At 47.1% G+C, this 23969-nt stretch overlaps 1 protein-coding gene across 2 annotated transcripts in view; it reads right to left on the bottom strand.

The window, feature by feature from the left end:
* Window positions 1-8154: 8154 nt before the first annotated feature.
* Window positions 8155-23969, bottom strand: part of Arhgap25 (Rho GTPase activating protein 25) — an 81644-nt gene continuing 65829 nt past the window's right edge. For both annotated transcript variants that reach the window (XM_075983578.1, XM_075983579.1), the window contains exons 6-11: window positions 19586-19718; window positions 17059-17132; window positions 15651-15772; window positions 14672-14868; window positions 10606-11138; window positions 8155-8888 (exon numbers count right to left, since the gene is read on the bottom strand). In XM_075983578.1, coding sequence (XP_075839693.1) covers window positions 8675-8888; window positions 10606-11138; window positions 14672-14868; window positions 15651-15772; window positions 17059-17132; window positions 19586-19718 — 1273 coding nt within the window. In that variant the 3' untranslated portion in view covers window positions 8155-8674. The remainder of the gene's footprint in view (window positions 8889-10605; window positions 11139-14671; window positions 14869-15650; window positions 15773-17058; window positions 17133-19585; window positions 19719-23969) is intronic.

Here is a 23969-nt window from a genome sequence, read left to right as displayed (position 1 = left end):
TGTCCTCCCACACCCTTATTCACCAGGCTTCTAGGCTCCAGCACTGGAACTAAAGGAATTTCTGTGGCTCCCAGAACACATCCACCCTGGGCTTCAAGCTTTCCTGACAGTCTTAGTGATAGTGATAACAGAATTCGAAGTAGTGCCAAGTGGAGCAAAACAGGGATTCCAATTCAGACGACCCTCCCTGTGGAGTGAATTCTCACTGTATGCAAATGACAAATATTAATTTTTCACCACCCTGGTTGTTTTGGATCGATGGCTTTCAAAAGGCTGTTAAAGAACCCAAACGTAATCACTGTATCAAGAACCCACATGGTAAACCCCAAGGAACCAGGAGGGATTTCTACCCTCCTGGGAGATTACTACATGGTGGTAGGCCTTACGTTAAGGGGAATTCTTCATTCCAGGGGCCTTGAATGCAACCCACCTTGGTTGTTATACCCATGGCCCTCTTCCATCTAAGGCAGAAGGAGAAAGGACTGACTTTCAACTGTGTCTTTGAAAAGAAAGTCAAAAGAAAGTGTTGTGTGATGTTTTACTCTTTTGGCTTTGGGGGGTGGCTCACCACCCAGCCCCTAAATAAATCACACATGGAGGCTTATTCTTAATTATAAATGTCCAGCCTTAGTTCGGCTTGTTTCTTGCCAGTTTTTCTTAAATTCTCCTGACTGCCTTTTGCCTCTGGGCTTTCCCCTTCTGTACATCTAACTTTCGCTCTTACTCTGTGGCGGACTTCCCAGCAGACTGGCTGACTAGACCCTGACATCCTCCTTCCCTTGTTCTCTCCTCATTGCTCCTCCTATTTATCCTCTCCACCTGCCAGCCCCGCCTATCCTTGCTCCTGCCTCGCTATTGGCCGGTCAGCTCTTTATTAGACCATCAGGTGTTTTAGACAGGCAAAGAATCACAGCTTCACAGAGTTAAACAAATGCAACACAAACAAAATAAATACATCTTTACATCGTTAAACAAATGTTCCACATCATAAACAAAATAACACACCTTAAAATACTATTTCCCAACAAGACAGGCCTTTTCAGGACACCCCTGTTCACCCAGCTTTTGCCTTCTAAAAGACCATTAGCAAGCTACAACCCTCCTTTAGAGCCTGGGAGAGAAACAGCTTTTAAGAAAAAACAAGGACTTTCATCCTTGCCAGAAAAATCAACAGTGATTAAACACAAGGAACAGAGGTCAGATCAGGATCGTGGTGCCTTACCGCCTTGTTCCGCCTTGTTCACAGTGAGCTTGTGGGGTTGCTGCTTCTGCCCAGTGGCCCATCAGGAGTGTTGAGCAGCCAGACCACATGAATCAGGTTGAGAGCTCCAAGTCAGGGCAGTTGTTGGGCTCTGACTTCCATAGACTAGACTCTATATCAACTCAGAGGCATCTTCAGAGAAAGAGATGAAGAACGCATGGCCTGGCTTCCTTCCACCACACTCTTTGCAGAGTCCGTCACACCCTCGTGGAGGCCACATGTCAATATCAGGCAATAGCTTCCTCCACTGTTCTCCACTGTACTTTTTGATAGCCTTTTACAAAACCCAAAAGACACCAGTTTGGCTAGACTGGCTGGCTAGGAAGCTGCGGGGATCTTCCTGTCTCTGCCTCCCCAGCATGCATCATCATGCCCAACTTTTTGAAAAACTGGATTTGAAGAAGTCAAACTTGGTCCTTATACTGGCATAACAAGCCCTTCACCTACTGAGCCATCTTTCTAACCTCCAAAAGATAGCATTGATGTATTCTGCTTAAGGGCATTGGCAATACATATCTGAACAAATTAGACAGGTTTTCTTTAATGCCTAGCTTGGCTGTATTTAAGCAGAATGTGTGTGTGTGTGTGTGTGTGTGTGTGTGCATGCGCGCGCACATGTGTACATATATTTAATTTGAGAGCTTAAGGAATGAATGTATAAAATGCTCTGCACAGAGTCTGGTGCACACAGTACCTACTGCTTGCTCATGGTAGTCATTGTTAAGATGTTGGGACTATTGCCAAGTAAAAGCCTGGGCAAATTTAGCATGGTGAATCTCTGCAGGACAAAGAGGACAGACATTGCCAACAGGCAACACAGGACAGAAAGGAGGCAGGGTTGCAGCTTCTGCCCATTCTTAGACATGCTTGAGGCAATGGGCTCTTCCACCCTACAGTGATCTTCCTATGCTGGGTGTTTTTCTCGCCGTTTTGACAGAAGGAAAGGAAGGTGTATTTTGGCTCAGAGTTTGAGGGTGTTGTTCACTGTCGTGGGGAAGTTGTGATGGCAGGGATGGGAGGCAGGTGGTCACACTGCAATACAGTCAGGCAGCTGGTCACACTGCAGTCACAGTCAGGCAGCTGGTCACACTGTAGTCACAGTCAGGCAGCTGGTCACACTGTAGTCACAGTCAGGCAGCTGGTCACACTGTAGTCACAGTCAGGCAGCTGGTCACACTGCAATACAGTCAGGCAGCTGGTCACACTGTAGTCACAGTCAGGCAGCTGGTCACACTGTAGTCAGTCAGGCAGCTGGTCACACTGCAGTCACAGTCAGGCAGCTGGTCACACTGTAGTCACAGTCAGGCAGCTGGTCACACTGTAGTCACAGTCAGGCAGCTGGTCACACTGTAGTCACAGTCAGGCAGCTGGTCACACTGCAATACAGTCAGGCAGCTGGTCACACTGTAGTCACAGTCAGGCAGCTGGTCACACTGTAGTCACAGTCAGGCAGCTGGTCACACTGCAATACAGTCAGGCAGCTGGTCACACTGTAGTCACAGTCAGGCAGCTGGTCACACTGTAGTCACAGTCAGGCAGCTGGTCACACTGTAGTCACAGCCAGGCAGCTGGTCACACTGTAGTCACAGTCAGGCAGCTGGTCACACTGTAGTCACAGTCAGGCAGCTGGTCACACTGTAGTCACAGTCAGGCAGCTGGTCACACTGTAGTCAGTCAGGCAGCTGGTCACACTGTAGTCACAGTCAGGCAGCTGGTCACACTGTAGTCACAGTCAGGCAGCTGGTCACACTGTAGTCACAGTCAGGCAGCTGGTCACACTGTAGTCACAGTCAGGCAGCTGGTCACACTGCAGTCACAGTCAGGCAGCTGGTCACACTGCAGTCACAGTCAGGCAGCTGGTCACACTGTAGTCACAGTCAGGCAGCTGGTCACACTGTAGTCACAGTCAGGCAGCTGGTCACACTGTAATACAGTCAGGCAGCTGGTCACACTGCAATACAGTCAGGCAGCTGGTCACACTGCAATACAGTCAGGCAGCTGGTCACACTGTAGTCACAGTCAGGCAGCTGGTCACACTGCAGTCACAGTCGGGCAGCTGGTCACACTGCAGTCACAGTCAGGCAGCTGGTCACACTGTAGTCACAGTCAGGAAGCAGCGAGGGATGAACCTTCATCCTCAGCTCACTTACTTCTTTGTATTCAGTCCTGGCCTCCAGCCAATGGAATGGTGTCACCCACATCTAGGGTGGCTTTTCTCATCTCACCCTAACCTAGAAACTCCTTCACAGACAATCCCAGACATCTGTATCCTAGGGAAAGCCAGTTCTTATCAAGTCAACAGTATTAACTGTCAGGCTCTGCTCAGAAGGAGATGCTAACATTAGCATGTGTTAATGATTCCCCAGTAACCCTGAACTCAAGGTGGGTAACCCAAGACTGCTCATAGGGATTCTTGCTCTAATATGGTTCTTAAAGGGAAACGGTCGCAATCAAGCCACCCCCAGGACTCTAAATCCACCCTCAAGTGCTCACTTTCTTTGCTGATGCTTTGACTCAAACTTCAAAGCAAGTTGAACAAACTCATTATCTCAGAATTCCCAAATTCGTCCATGACTGAATTATTACTGAATTTTCATAATGCTTTTTGGGGACATATTTTACCATTTGTGAAATGAATGTATAGTAAATCCCCACTTTGTCTCTTAGGCATCCCTTAGTCTTACAAATTTTGCTTTCTGTATTAGTCAGTATTCTCTAGAGTAAGAGAAATTACAAATAAATCTCTTTACATATATAGAAGGGGAATTTATTAGAATTACTGATACAAAAAGCAGCATGTAGGGAAGACCAGAGAATGGATCTGTGTGGACTGGGGACAGGAGAGGGGAGATGTTCATTTAATATTATCATTAGTTATGATCATGCAAATGTGTTTAACAGTCATGGCTACAAATAAAAATTAGAATCAACTGGGAATTTTTAAAGTATCCAGTTCTTTAGGCCTCCCCCAAATGATTCTGAGTCAGTGGATATGGAACAAGAGCTGAGAATCTGATTTTTATTTGTTTGTTTTGTTATGTCCTTCATTGGACCCAGGGCATCTCACACGCGGGGAAAGTGTGGTGGCTATTCTTGGTTGTCAACTTGACTACATCTAGAATTAATTAAAACCCCCAAATTAAGGGCACACCTATGAGGGAGTTTTGCTTAATTTGAGGTAGGAAGATCTACTTCTGATCTATGAAGCAGGAAAACACACCTTTAATCATGATCCTGAGGTGGGAAGACCTACCTCAAATCTGGGCCACGCCTTCTGCTGGAAGCCTACACAGGATATGGAAGAAGGAAGCTTTTGTTCTTTTTTTGGTTGCTCTTGCATTGCTAGCAAGTCCATCCCTTCACTGGCATTAGGGTCTACTTCTTTGGGATTCCAGCATATACACTCAAGACCAGCTGAGACATCCAGTCTCGTGGACTGAGAAACTACTGGATGCTTGGACTTTCCGCTGATAGCCAGCCACTGTTGACTTAGTTGGACTGAAGCCCGTAAGTCATTCTAATAAATCCCCTTTCTATATATGTAGAGATTCACTCTGTTAGTTCTGTTCCGCTAGAGACCCTGACTAATACAGAAAGTAACAGGAACCCCAGCTCACTTTTCATACTTTTCCTTTTAGTAAGTTGCCCATGCTAGACTTAACTCATTTGTGGTCCTAGCAGGCCTTTATCTTCTGATTCTATTGCTGGAATTACTGGCCTTTACCCACTGTGCCCAGCAGCAGGATGTCTGTCAAAGACCGTAAGTGAGTCTAAGTATGTGGCTGATACTAGCCGCTGTCAGAAACAGCGTTGGTGATGCAAAGGAAGTAAACAAAACAGCTTCATATTCAGTGGTTCTTCGCTGTGACCATGAGCTGAGTCCAGCTTTGGATTCTGTAAGTACTTGGCATCTGACGTTAGTGGGATTCAGCCCACCACTAAGGTTTAAGGCAAAGGAACTCCTGGAAAGATACCAAGAATCTCTGAATTTTAGGTTGTAGGTCCCCTGTCTCCTTAATTTTCTTGTTTAGTACTTTGGAACTTTTTTTATTTGGAGGCCCACTACCCAGTTCCCAAATAAACACACATGACAGAGACTTAACTCTTACTTATGAATGCCCTGCCTTAGCTTGGCTTGTTTCTAGCTGACCTTTTGAATTTAAAGTATCCCATTTTTCTTTAACTGTGTTTTACTTCTGAGCTTTTTACCTTCTTTATTATATATATATCTTTCCTTGCTTCTTCCTCTGAAGCTAGCTGTGGGGCTGTAAGGCTGGCCCTTGGCATCCTCCTCATCTCCTTTTCTTGCTCCTCTCTTCTTTCTCAAGCCTAGATTTCTCCTGCTCTGAATGCCAGCCCCACCTGTCTCTCTCCTGCCTAGCTATTGTCCGCTCAGCTCTCTCTTTATTAGACCAATCAGGTGTTTTAGACAGGGAAGTAACACAGCTTCACAGAGTTAAACAAATGCAACATAAAAGAATGCGACACATTTTTGCATCATGAAATAAATATTCCACAGCATAAATATTCACCTCTAATAAATGTTTAACACATCTTAAAGTAACATTTCACAACAGGCAGCTATGTCTCACACCCTGTTTCCCGGCCACTGAATGCATAGGCTGGATTAGATACACTAAGGAGTTAATCTATGATTCTGAGTTTTCCTGACCCGGAACCCACAGTTACATTCATCTTCCCTAAACACTACAATTTTGGACGCTGCCCTGGGAATCTGAGTCATAAGACCCATCTCTGTCTCTCTGATGTGGGTAGATGCCAGCCTGGGATGGGTGGAACTGGACCTCCCATCCTGGGCAATGCCTTCTCCTTATGCGATGCAGTTAAAGGCCACCCACTTTGCTTGTAGTATCAACATCCAAATGTTTCCTGGCTCCCTGGTGAGCCCACTGCCGGCCCCTCACTGGTATCTGCACAGGAAGTCATGGAATGCGGACATTTACCCAGCGTGAATACACTTGCATCTTCCCATGAGCCTGTGGAGTCCAGCCAGCACTCGCTGAGGCTCTGAGCTCTTTGCCCTCCTCCCTTATGAGTCTCCAGCTGTCTCCTGAATCCCCTCTCCCTGAGCAGAGCTTAAAGAAGTTCATCAAACAACCAAGTCGGCTTATTGCTTACCTCCCATATTGCAGGCTCTGTACTAGGAAGGCCACCACACTTGGTCTCCCCCAACCTGCCCCAGCCTGCCCCAGCCCACCCAAATATCTACCAGGAGGAGACCGTTACAGACAAAGCCTGGTACAAATTGCCCCGCCCAGTCTGTAAACTTTCAAAGAAATTACCACATCTGCCTTATATTTAAGACAAATATGCACCTATGCATACCGTGGTTGGTACCATGAGGGAGAGGAAGCCTTGCTGGCCAGAGGGCAGGGCAAGGATGCTTTAAGCATGCCACACAAGAGGGAGCAAGGGAAAATGGGGGTTTGTCTGGAGAAGAGTAGGATTTACTATAATCCTGTATTGAGCACAGGCAGGGAGGTCTAGACCTGACCGAATAATTGACCCGTGAGTCCTTGCTTCCTCTCTCACTGACCCCGTTCTTCTGAAGTGGGAATTGCTGCTCCATTGTCTCAGAATGAGGGTAAAAAGCATTGCTAGACTAGGGGAGTAGGGTCTAAATGCAATATTTCTACCCATCCTGACTGCAGGCTGCCAAACCCAAACTCCTATGCTGCGGGCCTTGAAACAGACTCCAGGGACCCCCGACTGTATACTCAGAAGAATATCCCCTGTGGAGTTGTGACGCTGTTCACTTTCATGCCCCCTCTGTCAGCACACGAAGAAATCACGTGAGGTCATGTGAGAGGACCTGTGCTGGCAGAAGCAACTTCGTGTACTCATCGATTCAGGTCAGCTGTCCTGCTTCTGGCACCATGCCTGTGACTCTACAGTTTACAAAGGAGGGCTTCCTGAGAAGTCGAATGTTATACTGCTCCTCTTACTGCGTGTGTGTGTGTGTGTGTGTTTGTGCCTGTGTGTGTGTGTGTGTGTGCGCGCCTGTGAGTCTGTGTGTGCATGTACATGCACATGTGGAGATCGGAGGATAATTTTGGGAAATTTGGCCTCTCCTTCCAGCATATAGGTCCCAGGGATCTCTCAAGCGGGTCAGGCCTGTAAGCTGGTCCTTTAACCCTTAACCGCTCTTAGTAATGCCCTACCGCCCCTTCTCTGTCTTCCACAAGCATGTTTCGAAGATGATGCTCTATGCTCTCCACACACTTCCTCCATCAGTTCCATCTTCAGGGCATTGGGGTGGTTCAGCAGAACTCTCCTATCTGTACTTTTTACATTTGGACAATAAACCATGGCCGAGGCAGGCAGCACGAGCCATAGTTATGAAAACAGAAAAGTGCCAGATGTCCCTCTAAAGAGCAAATTCATTTTCATTTTGATGAAGTAAAATCATCATCATCAACATCATCTTGAATATTAGCCATACAAATCCACACTCCTGAGGCCACCCCCCCCATAGTTGGAACCCTTTGTTTTTAGGCTTTCCAGACATAGTTTGGGCCACTGGAGGGTAGCCCAGCATAAGCCCCGCTCACACAACCATGTGCCGTGAGACTCTCCTGCTGTGCCCTTTCCTAATTCATATTTCTTTGTTGTTGTTATTATTACTATACTTAGTTATTTAATGTGTGGGGGTGTTCTGCTTGCCTTTATGTATATGTACCGTGTGCATGCCTTGTGCCCTAGGAGGCCAGAAGAGGGGGACAGATCCCTGGAACTGGAGTTACGGACAGTTGTGATGTGTGGATTCTGTGTCCTCTGGAATAACAGCGAGTGCTCATAGCCACTGAGCAAACTCTCCAGGCCCCCCCTTACTAAATTCTTATAAAATTTTGATAGGTTGTCAAAATCCTTGCTCAATTATTGTTTTCCTTTTTCTTTATTTGAATAGAAATTCCTCGCCAATTTTATTTTTATAAATACACCTCGTTGTTTTGATTCTGGTACCAACAGTCCAGCCTCCCCAAAGAGTCCTCACTGGTTACTATTTGAGAGCTAACCATCAAGTTCTGCACATGTCTTAGAAACGACTCGTATTGTCTGACCAGGCAAGTTAACCACATGGAAAACGAAGTCCTGAGTCCTTGGCCTAGTCCTGAGATGCCACACACCTTAAATGTCTCCTTTGGACCTGACCATGCTCTGGAAGATTCCAGTTCACTCTTCCCACAGTGGAATAACAGTCCCTGGAGTACAGCACATGGTCACAGGTGTCCTGGCGTGTTCCCGCTCACCCCCGTCTTCTGTTTATTGGCTGAGGACCACAGCACTTTTCCTCAGATACCCTGTCCAGCTTTGGAGGTGATCCTGCTTTCCAGTCATCAGAGCAGGAGAAAGAGAGTGGTGTTGACCGCCCCCGCCACACACCTCGGAGCCTCAAGCCTTGGTCTCTGTTTCAGGCTTCTTCATTGACTTTACAAACTCCTTGACTTCTTCTTCCAAGACCTTGTTCCTCTTCTCGACGTCCTCCCGGGAGCGCTCCACATTTCGAAGGCTGATTTCCAGGGCCGCGAACTTCTTCCTCTCCCTCTCCAGCTCTTCGTTGAGCCTCACCACCTTAGCCCAGACATCGTAATTTTCTTTCTCCAGGCTGCAGGGAAGAAGACCAGAGTATTAGCTCTAAACCCTTCCTTCCCAGCCCTCCCTCCACATTCACAGCCTCTTGTTCATTTGCCTCTCTGAGACATGAAATGCCAGCTGGTGAATGCCACTCCAGACATGGCCTTGGATGTATGCCCTTCCGCCCAACAGAAGACTTCACAGGAAACCTGAATTCCCTAGGCACTTCAGGGCCTTACTTAACACCCTGGTGACATTTCTCATGTTACTGTGTTTCATGTCACTTTATGGATTGTGCCCTATGTTTAAACAGACAAAACCTTTGGAAGAAGGGCCATGTGTAACAGAGCTGGGTTCCCACCTTGCAGCACTGTGTGTGACTAGTTCAGCCAAAGCTGTGGATGCTCAATATTCTAGACCTGCCATATCTCTGCTGCCTCTTCACCATGCTCTAGTGGGCAGCCTGGGCAGAGCCCTTCCTAGCTAAGACCCACGCTCTGGGGTCAAGATTTGGGAAAGGAAAGGGAAATACATTTTAGGGACCAGGGGTTCTGGGGTCCCACTGGAATTCTGAATCCTGCCCTGGGGGTGGGAGGATGAACTATAGGCTTCCTGAATTCCCATGACAGGCATTGCTACTGGCTGAGATTCTAACACAGCCCAGGTGCCCTGCCAAGCTGTGCAGAACTAAACCTTAAGAATGAGTGAACATGGTTCATTATTTAAGCCTAAGGAGGAAATTTCTGGTCTGTGGGTGAACTTCAGACTGTGTGATAGGAAATTTGTTTCAGCGTTTCCTCCTCTGGGTGCTGCCTCCCTCGTCCCAAGCTCATTCTGTGGGTGCCATTCTCCATCTTCCCTAAGCAGCCTTCCTGTGCGAACCTGCAGACACAAGTTGTCATCTGAGGCCATGCCTCGGGTTCTGTATTCAAGAACCTTGGCTGGTTCTATGAGACTCCCCTCAGAGTCTTGCCTGCCCATTTGTCTTTCTCTTCCTACGGCAATCTTTCGCACTCCTTTAGACCCTCCCATTACAACACTCAGTCTTCTTTCCCAGCTTCCCGTCCCCTTCTGGCTTGAAGAAAACACAGGTGAAATGCGGTGCTGGATCTTGACCAGGGACTGGAGTGGAGAGTAGAAACAACATGGACTGGAGAGCCTGACCAGAAGTCTGGGAAAACTGGGAAGAGGAGGTGGACAGACTGAACAAGCGAAAAGAGCCAGAATATCAGGAAGTTTGCTGAGAGGTTGTGTCTCCAACCACTCAAAAGCTAAATCCATAAAGCCTCACCAACATGACTGCCCAAACAAAGGCAAGCCAAAGTGAATGGGGAAAGGCCCACAAGGCTTCAACCCTACACGAAGAACAACAGGCAGCTAAGGAATGCTGGGAGTGGAGAAATAGTCCTCCCCAGGGAAGAGCACACCAATCGCTATCCAACACCAGGCGGTCAGCCCCGAAAACATCCATTAATACAGAACACTGTGAAAGTTCCCTTATCTCAGCTAAGCGTATTTACCCTTAGGGCTAATTGGGCTTCACAAGTTTCCAAAGATCTGTTCAGCAGGGCAGGACTTTCCCACCTAATCTCTCCCCGTTTGTCCTCTCCTTTGATAGGTTTGGTTGTTATAGATTGTTCGTCCCCTGAAACACTTTATGGTGTAACATTTTAGAAGGTTGAGACAATATATACTTCCTCCTAAACACAGGAGCCAGGTACGCTCCGTGGCCCTCTGCACGGACTTACGTTTTGATCTGTTCCTCGTATGTGCGTTTCTGGGTTTCTATTTCCTTTTGTAGGTGCTGGACCATCCTCTGCAAAGAGTCAAGGTCGTCCTCTCCAGAGTTCTTGCTTCCACACTCCATTTCAGAGTCTGTGCTGGCTGGAGCATCTCTCTTGGGGTCACAGGCAGGGGGAGAGAGTGTACCTGCTGGGCTCCCTGGGGACCCTAGTGGGGCGGGGACATTGTCGTAGGTAGAAGTCCGCTGGTCATTGGAAAGGTGGCGTAAATCTTGAGACAAAGTTCTCCTGTGCCCTTCCCCTTTCTTGGCCTCTGAAGATGAAGACCAAAACTCATTTTTAAAGATTTCCAGTTTGCTGCTAGTGGTTCCTTGGAATGCTGACGTCAGGAAACACTTCCGGTTGGGGAGCGTTTGAGTCCTTTTACGAGATTGCACCTTCCAGTCTCCCGGGTTTTCCTTGGAGCCTTTCCCACTGTCCTCCTGAAACTGGTCACCTGGCTGTGGTCCTGTGGGGCTGGTGGCATCAGGACTACTCGCCTGGAAAAAATAGCCATGGATATTATTATAAGGGGTTTTTTTTCCTTTCTGTGTGCCATGTCCCCAAGATAAGGAACCTGAGAAGTTTACCCTGGTTACGCCCTTAGTGGGCCACCTCAGTGGTATGACAGTTCAGGGACCCATTCAAACTCTAGAGAGGGAGTGTAAACTAACATCATTTGCTCAATCTGTGTGAAAATCCTAAGCCAGGATCCTTTCATGAACTTGGGCGGTTTTGTCAGTTGTGACTCAAAGGCCACGACCCTTAGTGAAGTTCAGTAAAGCCCACTGAATGTATTTCCACGACCTCCAAGATGAAGAAGAAGGCAAAGCAAACATGCCGCCACCCACTAAGTAAGAAGCCAAAGAGCAAGCTGGCAATGGCTCTGTGACGCATGTCACAGACAGTGAAGGGCGACCCCCCTGTGGTAGTGACTGAGAAGGAAAATATCAATGACCAAGAAGACAGGGGCAAAGTCTGTGCTGGAAGGTTGCTCAGGGGTCAGGAGCACCTACTCTTGAAGAGGACCCAACTTCAGTTCCCAGCACCCACACAGCAGCTCACAACCACCTCTGACTCCTGTCCCCGGGGCTCCGATGCCCCTTTCTGGCCTCTGCAGGCTCTTGCATGCGTGTAGTGCACCGGTACTCAAGCAGGCTCATGTACATACGTACAAAATAAATACATATTTAGAGAAAAAATCCCCAAATAGTTCACAGAGGAAAAAAAACCAAACTGACCCTGAGACTTTAAAAAAAAATTTAGCCTCTTTTTAAAATCAGTAGGAGATCACAGCCAGGTGACCAGTTAAAATGACTAAATTATCAGTTCTTTATGAGATAGGGTCACCCCCAAACCTGATGGCACAACTCCATGAAACATGGGTCCTTTCATGCATTGCTGTGAAAGCATAAAATGGCACAGATGCCAATAACATGTATGAAAAATACACATTTAAATCTATTTACCTTCTTGCCTACTAATCCCATTTCTGAGAATTTATCCCATAATTGTATCTGCCTGAGCACACATCAAAGTGGGCAGGATGGTATATGGAAGCCCTGTGTGGTGCAAAACTGACCTGTCCATCCCAGACCTGGGGAGGGGACCACAGCACAGTCAATGAATGAAACACCATATAGTTGCCAAAACTGAGGTCATGTCGGTAGCTATGTATACAGGTATATAGGGACAACTGGAGGGTGAGTGGCGAGAAAAGGGAAGTGTGCCCATCAACACTGGCAATGTGCCAGAATCTAGACTCGCCATGGAGATGATCCCCCAAGCATGCCTGCCAGGAAGAGTCAGTTAATGGAGGTGGGAAGACCCACCTACCAGGGGCAGAGCCATCACAGGCCTTTGCTTCCTGGACTGAAGGAAAAGGAGAATGGGAGCTGGGCTCATCTCTCTGCTCCTGGGCTGTGGCTACACTGTGACCAGCTGCCCCAAGCCCTTGCTGCCGTGGTTTCACTGCCTTCGTGGACTGTAAGCTCCAACTATAAGCTTAAGGAACCTCTGCTTTCCTAAGCGGCTTTTGCCAGGTCTTTTCTTACAGCAATCATATAAGAGCTAACATGGTATAGGACTTCTCAGCTGGTAACTTATTAGGACTCTTTTTTTTAAAACCATGTAGTTGTGTGTAAAATCAAATTGAAAAGAAAAGGGAAAAATGAGTCCCACATAAGAGGGAAAAGGTGGGGCTGAGATACCTTCTAGCCAATCCCCTGCTTCTGTATGAGCACGCGGTCTTGCAGTGGTAATAAGACTTCAGACGTGACATTTTGCACTAGGGGATGCTAGTGTTGCCACCTCAATAAGCCTTTCTTGCCTCAGATGCCCAACCACAATAAACGAGCATGGTAAATAATAGCCTCCAGGGGTGTGCACTCTGACATCACAGCCTCCAGGGCTGTGCACTCTGACATCACAGCCTCCAGGGGTGTGCACTCTGACATCACAGCCTCCAGGGGTGTGCACTCTGACATCACAGCCTCCAGGGCTGTGCACTCTGACATCACAGCCTCCAGGGCTGTGCACTCTGACATCACAGCCTCCAGGGCTGTGCACTCTGACATCACAGCCTCCAGGGCTGTGCACTCTGACATCACAGCCTCCAGGGCTGTGCACTCTGACATCACAGCCTCCAGGGCTGTGCACTCTGACATCACAGCCTCCAGGGCTGTGCACTCTGACATCACAGCCTCCAGGGGTGTGGACTCTGACATCATAGCCTCCAGGGCTGTGCACTCTAACATCACAGCCTCCAGGGGTGTGCACTCTGACATCATAGCCTCCAGGGCTGTGCACTCTGACATCACAGCCTCCAGGGGTGTGCACTCTGACCTCACAGCCTCCAGGGGTGTGGACTCTGGAACTGACTCATTGACTTTCTCAGCACAGTGGTTACCTGTCATTTCAGAGCCACTAACAAGGGAGCAGAGCCATGGCTCTCAAGAACTGTGGGTGATTTATTAACAAAGTTGCCTGACTTTACATTGTAATTAGTTTTAGAGAGTTAGTAAGATAATGCAGCCATACAAATTCCATACCCCAAAACCCACAAAAAAACCAACAGAAAACAAAAAAAGCAAAACAACCAACCAACCCAAAAATAAATAAATAAAATACCCCAATCACAGTAATTTGTTGCGGCTTTTTCCTCTAATCTTTAACAACATCATAGGTAGCTTTCTTTTTTAATTTATTTATTTATTAAAGATTTCTGCTTCCTCCACGCCACCACCTCCCATTTCCCTCCCCCTCACCCGATAAAGTTCCCCTCTCCCGTTCAAGTCCCCCTCCCTCATCAGCCCAAAGAGCAATCAGGATTCCCTGACCTGTGGGAAGTCCAAGGACCACCCACCTCCATCCAGATCTAGTAAGGTGAGCATCCAAACTGCCTAGCTACTCAGCAGTAAAAAAACAATGACTTCTTGAAGTTAGCTTTCTTGATAAAATAGAAATTTAATTTTTTAACCTGATCACACATAAAAAAACAAGCTGCTAAAAAATGTCTATATATCCTTTTTAAAAAAATCTGTCCTTATAAACTCATGACCTTGGTCAGTTTTCACCCTCTAGTAGTCTATATTTTGGAGGCTTCAGTGTTTGGCAGCACTGAGAACGTGAGCTCTGAGCCTTCTCTCCAAGCGAGGGTTGGACACTGCCGAGGGGCTTATCAGGGAATGGGGCTGACTGCACGAACACGTCCCCAGCTCTGAGGAAGGAGTCAGGCTCAGAATCACCAGGACAGCCCTCCCCTCTGCATGTCCCCTTGGAATGCTTAGCAGCTCTTACACGTGCAATCCTGCATTCATTTTTTTCTGTTGAACTTCCCTGGGAATTTGCCTTGGAGACAAGGTCCCAAAACCCAGCCTATGGCAATTCTCACACATGTCACTAGCCCCAAGTTTTCCCAGTGTATTCTGATGGGTCTGTCTGTGCCAGCTCTACCCACAGCCCAGCATCACCCATCACTGCCTCGGAATGACCAGACTGAAGGAAGAGTCTGCTGGGGCAGCAGGCATCTTACTGTGCTATTGCAGCTGTCTGTCCTGGAGAGGGGCGGGTCCTCTGTGGCATCCCATCCCACAGAGCTCCGGGGCACTGGAGCCTTCTTGGCATCATTCTTCTGGACAGGGGGTGACAGTGGTGCATCCTTGGACTTGGGGAAGAGGACTTCATGGTCTCTGATCATCATGGTCATCACTCTTTGGATCTGAGGAGTCCCTGAAGGAAAGAAGAGATTTGGAGTGCTGGTCCATGGATCAGGAACCTGGAAGCACTCAAGGGGTGCCACCCTCCCAGAGGATGTTTCCATGATAGCCTGAAAACCACAGGCCTCATTTGTATTTCATGGGACCATTCTTAATTATTTGGAGTAGAATATTTTGGTGTGAGAATGTACTACAATAAAGATATAAAAATGGGGGTGGGGTGAACAAAGAGCTGTTGAGGACATTTCCCACCTATATTGCCCTGGATCAGGTTTTATGAGGCAGTAGGTAATAATAATAATCAAGAAAAAAAAGCATATTTGTCTCCTGCTGTGGTCTTCAATGTGATGTCTGTCATCTTATTGCACCCAAGCAAATGGGTGTCAGGAACACTTCCTCGCCACACATATGCCAGACATGAGCCCTCCAGACCAGGGCTTTTGCTTATCAAGCCAAGACACAACCTTAGAAAGCTTTTTAGCCTAGCTTTACAGCAGCCTACTTGTGAACCGGCTCATAAAACAAAGCCCTGTTGGCTCCTCTTGGTTAACGGTATTTTAAAGTCATACAAAAGACTGGGGAAACACTAGTTAACTGGTCTGCGGTTAGACTACTGTGCTCTGGGACCACTGAGCAGGAGACATAATTCCTGCACTACTCATGAGGCTGCTAATACCATGCAGAAGAGACGGCAAGGGGCAAGCTCTGTGAGCTGCAAGCAGGATACAGACGCTAGGGACAGCGTTCTCGCTTTCACCTCCTGGGCACCTCTCCACGCAGGATCGGCCTATGTACCTCTCATGATCACAGCTGGGTCTTCGACCTTCGACCTGATGAGGTTCACTCCAATCACAGTGGCCAGGTTGTCCACACTCATCTTGTTGACAGCGCAGTTCAGCTGGATTTCGTGCAAGAATCTGTGGGCAACCAGGAAACCCCATTTCAGATGATGGGAAGCGGCCATGAGAGAGGAATCCCCGGACCCAAGGGCACACTGCTTGAATTCTAGCTCTTCCCCCTGTTTCCGGAATGGAGTGAACGGGCTCTGCCTGCGAGAGTTTAACTAGAATCTGGAACTTCACAGATGGAGGAGGGATGAGGAGCCAAGGGAGGGGTGGGCTGGAGGTGGAAATCTCTCAGCAGTGATTGTTTGGGAACAAGCATGGCTAGAAAGACTCAGATGGGTGCCCAACAGCTTCAGTGTTTTGTCTTTACCATTTGCTTCTTAGTACCCACCCCATCCCTGTCTCCAGAGAAGAAAGATGTGTCAGTGAGGTCTTAGACAGGCATCCTCTGATCGGAGAATGGAGGTCTCTCACTCTCAGCAGGTGTCAGGGTCTAACAAGGAAATCCCACTACACTTCCACCCATCAGAAGCCTGAAGTCCTCAGACTTGTTTGAAAAACAAAAATGACTGAGCACATCAGTAAAGGAATTTGGGGTACTTTAAAAAAAACATTTCAACGTAGGTAGAGTGGAGTACCATAAAACTCCAAATTTGAGAAATAAAATAAAATGATGTGTTCACATGATGAAAAATGACATACTATGGGATAATTTATTTTTTGATAAAGGACATGCGTTTCAGTTAGGTGTAAAGCATCCCCCTGTAGTTACACTGATGTAAACAACGATTTATCGGAAGAGAAAGTACTCAAGAGGAGAAGTTACTGCATGAGGGCTGCGTCTAGTTTTGGTTCTTACTTACAGTTCTTGTATCTTTGTGGTGTCCAGAATAAATGGGAATCATCTTTATAATTTGGAAATTAGTATTTTTGAAAAATAAAAGACAACATGGAGGTGTGTGTGGGGTGAAGATTCTCAGCACAGCAGACCTGGGCTGGTCCACCTGCAAGGTGTTGCCCCAAGGACTCACACAGTAGGTCCCCAAAAAGTCTGCAGGAAAATAAAATGGCGGCCTAGAGTGAACGTTTCCAGAGTGCTAGTTTTGGGGACAACATGATTCCAGGTTCTCGTGCATACTCTGGGACAAAGCTGAAGGAAGAAATACGCCCATTCTGTGTACAGGTTCTTAAGGATCCCTGAGGAGTGCGTGCAAGAACACCCCCTCAGAGCTACGTGAATGAAATTGACCTTCTACAGTGCCAGACCAGAATCTGGGATCTTAGAAATGGCTTCCTCTTCTCCCCAGGGCTTCTTCCTACTGTGGCTGGAGGCTGGGGCTCCACACCGCGAGGCTCACCTGCAGATGTAGCTCAGGAGACTGTAGTTGTCCCTGGGCAGGATGGAAAGTTGCTTCACCAGCTCCTGCTGAGCCTGGAAAGAGAGTTGGACACAAGTAAGCAAGTCTGCTGCCTGTATGTTAGCAATGAAATGTAGGGACATCTGTGTAGGGAAAACTCCTGTTCCCACAGGTCTAAGAGTTAAAATACTTTGAGATCAAAGTTCTGAGAATTCATGAAGTGTGAGTTGAAGCCCAGGCTGGTCTTGAACTCCCCACGTAGCCAATGATGACCTTGAGCTTCTGATCCTCCTACCTGAGATTACACACGTGTGCCACCACACTCAGTCTGTGCCTTGCTGAGGATCAAACCCAGGGCCCTACATACGCTAGGCAAGCCCTCTGCCAACTGAGCTACATCCCCAACTGCTGTATTTTTTTTTCTGCTGTGTATTTAAAAAGTCTGTTTGAAATAATGTAGCCCACCCACTCCCAACTTTGAGCACCTGTAAGAATGGTCTACCTGATAATCTACACTCGTGATGGTTTGCTGAATGAACGAGGTAATGATCCAATAAACAAACCACAACCTCACATCTCAGAATGACCTTAAAAGTGATGAGAAAATGGTTCTTCTGTGGTGGCTCTAAAGCCCTGTGGTCTTGCTGAGAACTTCTGGGACATAGGCCAGACGGGCCAAGCTGGAAGGCACGCTCTGGGATGGGAGGTTCAAATTCTACAATAGCTGTAGATGTCAGATGCTGCCATTCATGGGTCCCATGTGCCAGGGAGAGGAAGAATGCTCCTGCAGCCGCAGCTGCCTGCGGAGACTGTGATCACCCTCTGGTGACATGGGGGATGGCATCTAGTATGGTTCTTTCTAGGTGTTTTGCAAGCTTTATTGAGTTTCGTTCACAAAGGCGATCTGAAATGTCCCTGCAAACCAAGGGTTCTCACATCTCTCCCCTGCAACACCCAAACTCGGAGACAGTGAGGCCTAATTTTTCTTCTTAGGAAACAGCTACGTGGTGGCTACATCATTGCAGTTCTCTTCCCATCCTAGCTTTGAGATGGAAAACACTCCTCTGTGCCAGGATCTTCATAACTATGACTCCCCATAACTGTGGCTCCCAATAGCTGTGGTTCCCCATACATAATCATGGATCCCCATAAACTGTAGCTTCCCATAACCGTGGCTCCCCATAACCGTGGCTCCCCATAACCATGGATCCCCATAACCATGGATCCCCATAACCATGATCCCCATAACCATAGATCCCCATAACCATGGATCCCCATAACCAAGGAGCCCCAATAATCATGGATCCCCACCAGCAGTCCACCCTGGGGAGTCTGAAAGCTGTTTTTTCACTGGCCTGGACGTTCTGACACTCAGACTATATCACAAATACTGAAGAACAGAGAACTGTTCAACCCAAAAGGATCTTAGTTACTAGTGTGCTGATTGCCACATGTAGCCATTCAATGTAAATAAAATTAAGAATGTGGCTCTTCTGGTATACTACCTGTATTTCATGGACATGATACCACACATGGCTATAAATTAGCACATGGGACAGTGATAATATTACATCACCACAGAAATCCTATTGGGTCAAGTAAATATACTGAGCCTCAGAGAACATGCATGAGGAGGCTATTCTTGGTTATCAACCTGACTGGATTTAGAATGACAAATGGTGTTGCAGGTGGCCCGCCAGTTAGTTCCTGACTGCTCAGCCTCGAAATAATCACACAGAAACCATATTATTTAAATCACTGCTTAGCCCATTAGCTCTAGTTTCTTATTGGCTAACTCTTACATATTAATTTAACCCATCTCCATCAATCTGTGCATAACCACGAGGTCGTGGCCTACCAGCAAAGTTTCAGCACATCTATCTCCGGCAGCGGCTCCATGGCATCTCTCTCTCAGCCTTCCTCAGCATTCAGTCCAGTTTCCCCCACCTACCTAAATTCTGCCTATCAGCAGGCCAAGGCAGTTTCTTTATTCATTAATGGTAATCACATCATGCAGAGGGAAATATCACATCACAATGGAGGCAGGTTTCTGAGGACATCTGCAAGAGTGTGTCCAGAGAGGTTTAACGTAGGTGGGAAGGCCCACCCTGACTGTGAGTCTGGTGTTGTGGTAAAAAGTAAGCCAGCTGAGGACAGGCACTCATCTCTGCCTGCTTCCTGCCTGTGGGTACGGTGTGACAGCTGCCTATGCCCCTGCTGCCACAGCTTCTCTGCCACCATACACCATATCTTGAAACCAAGCCCAATATAACCCTTCCTTATGTGGTTTTCATCTGGTATTTTGTCACAGCAGCGAGGTAGTAACTCATACAGTGCATAAAGAACTAAGGTCAAATCCCGGTCTTCTTGCTATTTTGCCAGTGGGATCGCACCATTGGCCTGGCACTGCTACTGAAGCATGAGTCTGACAGAGTCTCCTACCAAGGGACATGGGCCCCATGACTCACTGCCACCTGCTAGAACCCTGTTCAGAAGCAGAAGGACAGTCAGCAAGAGAGACACCGACCTTTGCCTCATCCGCATTCATGAGCTGCCCGCAGAGCAGGAACCCTTCGTACTGGCTCCAGGGAACCACGGGCTCCGGGAGGTCTCGGAGGTAGAGCTTCAAGAGAGAGGCCACCGTGTGCACGTCTGTGTCCCTGGAAGAAAACCGGCTGCACTTAGGGCGCAGAACGCAGAGGCCTCTCACTTATTGGGACGGGACCACCCGGTCAAAGCGTGAACTACAGAGGGACGTGTTACCAAGGACCAGCGTCTGGGAAAGTCCCAGACCCAGACACCAGGGCCCAGAGCAACGCAGCCACTTCCTGCTTCCACACAGCTGCTAACATGAAGGGTCACTTTTTCATTAAATGCTCTTTAACTATTTTGATCTTTTTCTGTTTTCTTATTTCTTCAGACGACTTAATAGATCACGGTTAACAATGTCTATGTAGTCTCTCATTCTTTGCACATGTAAACTTGTTTATATCCTTGGTCCGTTGTTCTCGTTTACTCCCAGAGTTCTCAAAGCAGCTCTGGGCCATATGCTTCATCAATAGTTAATTCAGTCATAACCAATGAGGAAGCTTATTTTTATCTTGGGCATCCTTTCTTCCCCTTTTACTTCCTTTTATGATTTATATAGTAAACCTGCGGGAATACCTGGTTCCATCAGGTCGCAGCACTTTTTTAAGTGCTTGGAGAAAACAAAACCGAAAGCGTCTATCTCATGACACGGGAAAGTGTATGCACAAAACAGAAAGTGTCTATCTCATGACACGGGAAAGTGTATGCGCTCATAGTCACAGCATCAGTAAACCAGGTTTTAGAGGAACACAGCCCCGCTTGTTCACTGGCAAACTGCCATTGCTTCCTGACAGCGGCAAAGCCCTGAAGAGCCCAAGAATGCTACCTGCAGCCCGGCCTGGGACGTCTGCTGGCCACTGAATTGCAAGGGTTGTGCCTAGTCTGTTAAAAGAGAAACTAAATCTGAGTCTACCACATTCCAGTGTGTTACCCAATAAGGGGTGTGTTCTGAGAAATGCGCCACTAGGAAATTCAGTCACTGTATAAAAACCATGGGGTGATCTTCATAAAGCCAGGTGCTATAGCTTGCTCTGCTCCGAAGCTACGTGGGCAGTACTGTTGTGGCCTGTTACTGAGGCATTTGAGACGAGGTAAACAAGAATACCGAGTGAGTGTGTGTGAGTGTGTGTGTGTGTGTGTGTGTTTCTTTTGTTTTGGTGTCTGTTCTTAGTTATCAATTTCTGGCTTTGACTTCTGCACCACCCATACCACACCACACCCCATCCCTACCCCCTCAATCCGTTCCCCCCACCCCTGCCTCTGAAGCTGGTGAACTTGCTGCCTCTGAAGGAGAACAAGTGCACAGGATGCCATCTGCACTCCAAGGCAGGTTGTGTGGGCCGGGGATGTTCCCTTAACATGGATAGTCAGAAACCTCCTACCCTACAGAGTCACTGTCCAGAACACCCCTGAGCGAAAGGCACCTAGGGAAAGCACTCTCGGTGAGAACAGAGAGAGAAGAGCCCAAGAAAGTGGCAGAAGAATCACGGGCTGGCAGTCTGCAGGAGGATGCTCCTAAATGTCCCTGTGCTACACCTGACCCAGTGTCTTTACCACATCCGGGGCCCTGCTTGCCTATGCGCTCTCCTCTACCCTGTACACAATGAAGCTCCGTGTCTGGTCGTCATCTCAAATGAATCCCTTATGGCCCCTCTCCTTCCACTCCTGACTCAGATAGCCACTGTCTTCCTTAGCCTCCCTTCCTCTCCATCTTATCCACTGACAGCATGGCCCCAACAGACAAAACAAACACACCCATAGAATGAATGGAGAGGAAAAGAGTTTCAGTGAGAAAAATGTTATCAGTGAGGAGGATGGAAACCAGACCCTTAGCGAGAAATTTCAACTTCAAACAGGCAGTTTTCTCACAAGAAACTAAGACGGCAAAGATAACCAGTTATGAATAGCCAGGGAGGACCGTGGGTGCGCGTCTGAGACGAGCACTTGGGAGGCAGAAGCACACAGCTCTCTGCGAATTTGAGGTCAGCCTGGTCTATAGAGTGAACCTGGTCTATAGAACGAGTTCCTGGATAGCCAGGGATACACAGAGAAACTCTGTCTCGGGGTGAATAAAAAGGAAGAAGAAATAGAAAGGTGGTATAGCCACAGATACAATAGGGGTAATTCAAAGATTATATTATATCATATTATATTATGTTATATTATATTCTTAGAAACATCCAGAAAGCCCAATTAATTTCGACAGAGTTGATGATGATAGCCTGAGGTTAGCCTGGCCAGCTTCTTATTTCGGTTTATTGGGTCTCATCCTCAACATTATTTTCTCGAGGCCTTCTCTAGTTTACCAGACTATGTCGGGCTTCCTTTCTCTGAATTTTGTTTTCTCTACTTATCGTTTTGGGCACTAACACATTCTGTGTATTGGGGGCATAATGTCCCCTCCACTGTGTCGGTGCTGACTCGGGGGGTCACCCTTACGGTCTAAGTCTTTCTCTTAGTTGGCTGTCCCTCCAAACCAAAGAATCAGCCTCAAGTGACTGTCTTTGTCGGGTCTGAGCTCTGACCCACCTTTGGTGGCCTTGCCACGTTGCCTTGGAGCCCACATATGTACCATGAAGCACACCTGTCCATTTCCAAAGAGAACACAGGGATGGGAAGGACGTCAGGGTTGTGACCAAGAGGTATTCAAGCCCAGTAGAAACTAACAAGGAGATTTTTAAAACTGGTTTTTGCATGTGTATGTTATGTGTGTATTTATGCATGTTTCCATATGTGTGGGTACATATATGTGAGTGCATGTTTCCAAATGTGTGGTTTTGCATGTGTATGTTATGTGTGCATTTATGCATGTTTCCACATGTGTGGGTACATATATGTGAGTGCATGTTTCCATATGTGTGGTTTTGCATGTGTATGTTATGTGTGTATTTATGCATGTTTCCATATGTGTGGGCACATATATGTGAGTGCATGTTTCTGTGGAGGACGGATGTTGACATGGGTGTCTTCATTGATTTCTTCCCACCTTATGTATTGAGCAGGCTCTTTCACTTGAACACAAAAGCTTAAAGATTTGGGCAATCTAGCTATCCAGATAGCTCAGGGGATCTCTTGTCCTGGCCTCTGGAGGACTGGGATTATAGACAGGTCACTAGATTCCTTCCATTCATTGCAAGGGATCTGAACCCCATGTAATCAGAGGTTTTTTTTTTCTCACCTGCCATTTCCTGAATAACCATTTAGAGGCTTAATATTACATCCCACAGAACTCCCACTCCCATCTTCTCTTGTGTGGGAGCTCCTTAGCCACTGAGCCACCTGCCCTGGCCATACAAGGAGGCTTTCCTATTTGCTTTCTCTATTTTGTGAGAACCACGCACACCTGTGCTAGAATAGCACCAAGCACAAGAACCATGTTTCTTCCATTCAGGTGAAAAGACATAGTAGATCATTTGACAGTACCAACTCTCTGTATGACCCATGCAAGACCCAGTGGCCACCCACTGGCCCTGTGTTAGAGATGCCAGGAAGGGCCCTCTTGACCTTCCAACTCCTGTAACTCACTGATTGATAAATGGTCAGGGTTCAGAAAAACTGTAACTATAGGAGAGATGTAGCTCACACCACAGCTATGCCTGTGGCAAATGCCTGCAAAGTGCGAAGCCACGGTCAACCATAGGTGCTGGGACACACTCCTAGCCTGGGCCCTAAACATTTTGAAACTTAGTTAAATGACAAGAACAAAAGAATCCTACATTCTTCTCCAAATAAGGTTTGTCCACTCAAGGGGTATATGGACCCAGGAGCTGGCCCTAAAAGGACTCTTTCCCCTCTCTTTCCCCCTATCTCTCTCTTTGATTGTGATATGTGTGATTGTATAAATGTGTATATGTGTGTCTATGTGTGTGTATGTGTATCTATGTGTATGTGTATATGTGTGTGCAATTGTGTATATGTATGTATGTGTGTATTCAAATTATTGTGTATGTGTATATGTGTGTATGTATGTGTGTGGTTGTGTATATGTGTGTATGTGGGGGTAGCTTTCCTCCTTCTAAACTCCCAGATTTCATGGAAATCAAAGACTACAGACCTAGCAGAATTCAAACAGGCATGCAAGGCAGTTATTTAGCAAATCCCACTATAATAACCTCTGTTGTTTGGCATCCTGACTTTACTCTTTAAGCAATAATCCTCCTACATCTCTTGATCAACTCAAACATAATTTAAAAATTAAGAAGCAACCTGAATATAGTGACAGTGAATATACCAGGATGGGCTCCTGCTTGTGGACTGTAACTGACTGCGCTGTGAACCTGAATAATGACAGTGACTCTATTGGAATAGGCTCCTGCTTATGG

Source organism: Microtus pennsylvanicus, chromosome 8 (genome assembly GCF_037038515.1).
Source record: "Microtus pennsylvanicus isolate mMicPen1 chromosome 8, mMicPen1.hap1, whole genome shotgun sequence".
NCBI lineage: Eukaryota > Metazoa > Chordata > Mammalia > Rodentia > Cricetidae > Microtus > Microtus pennsylvanicus.
This window is presented reverse-complemented; position numbering and strand designations above follow the sequence as displayed.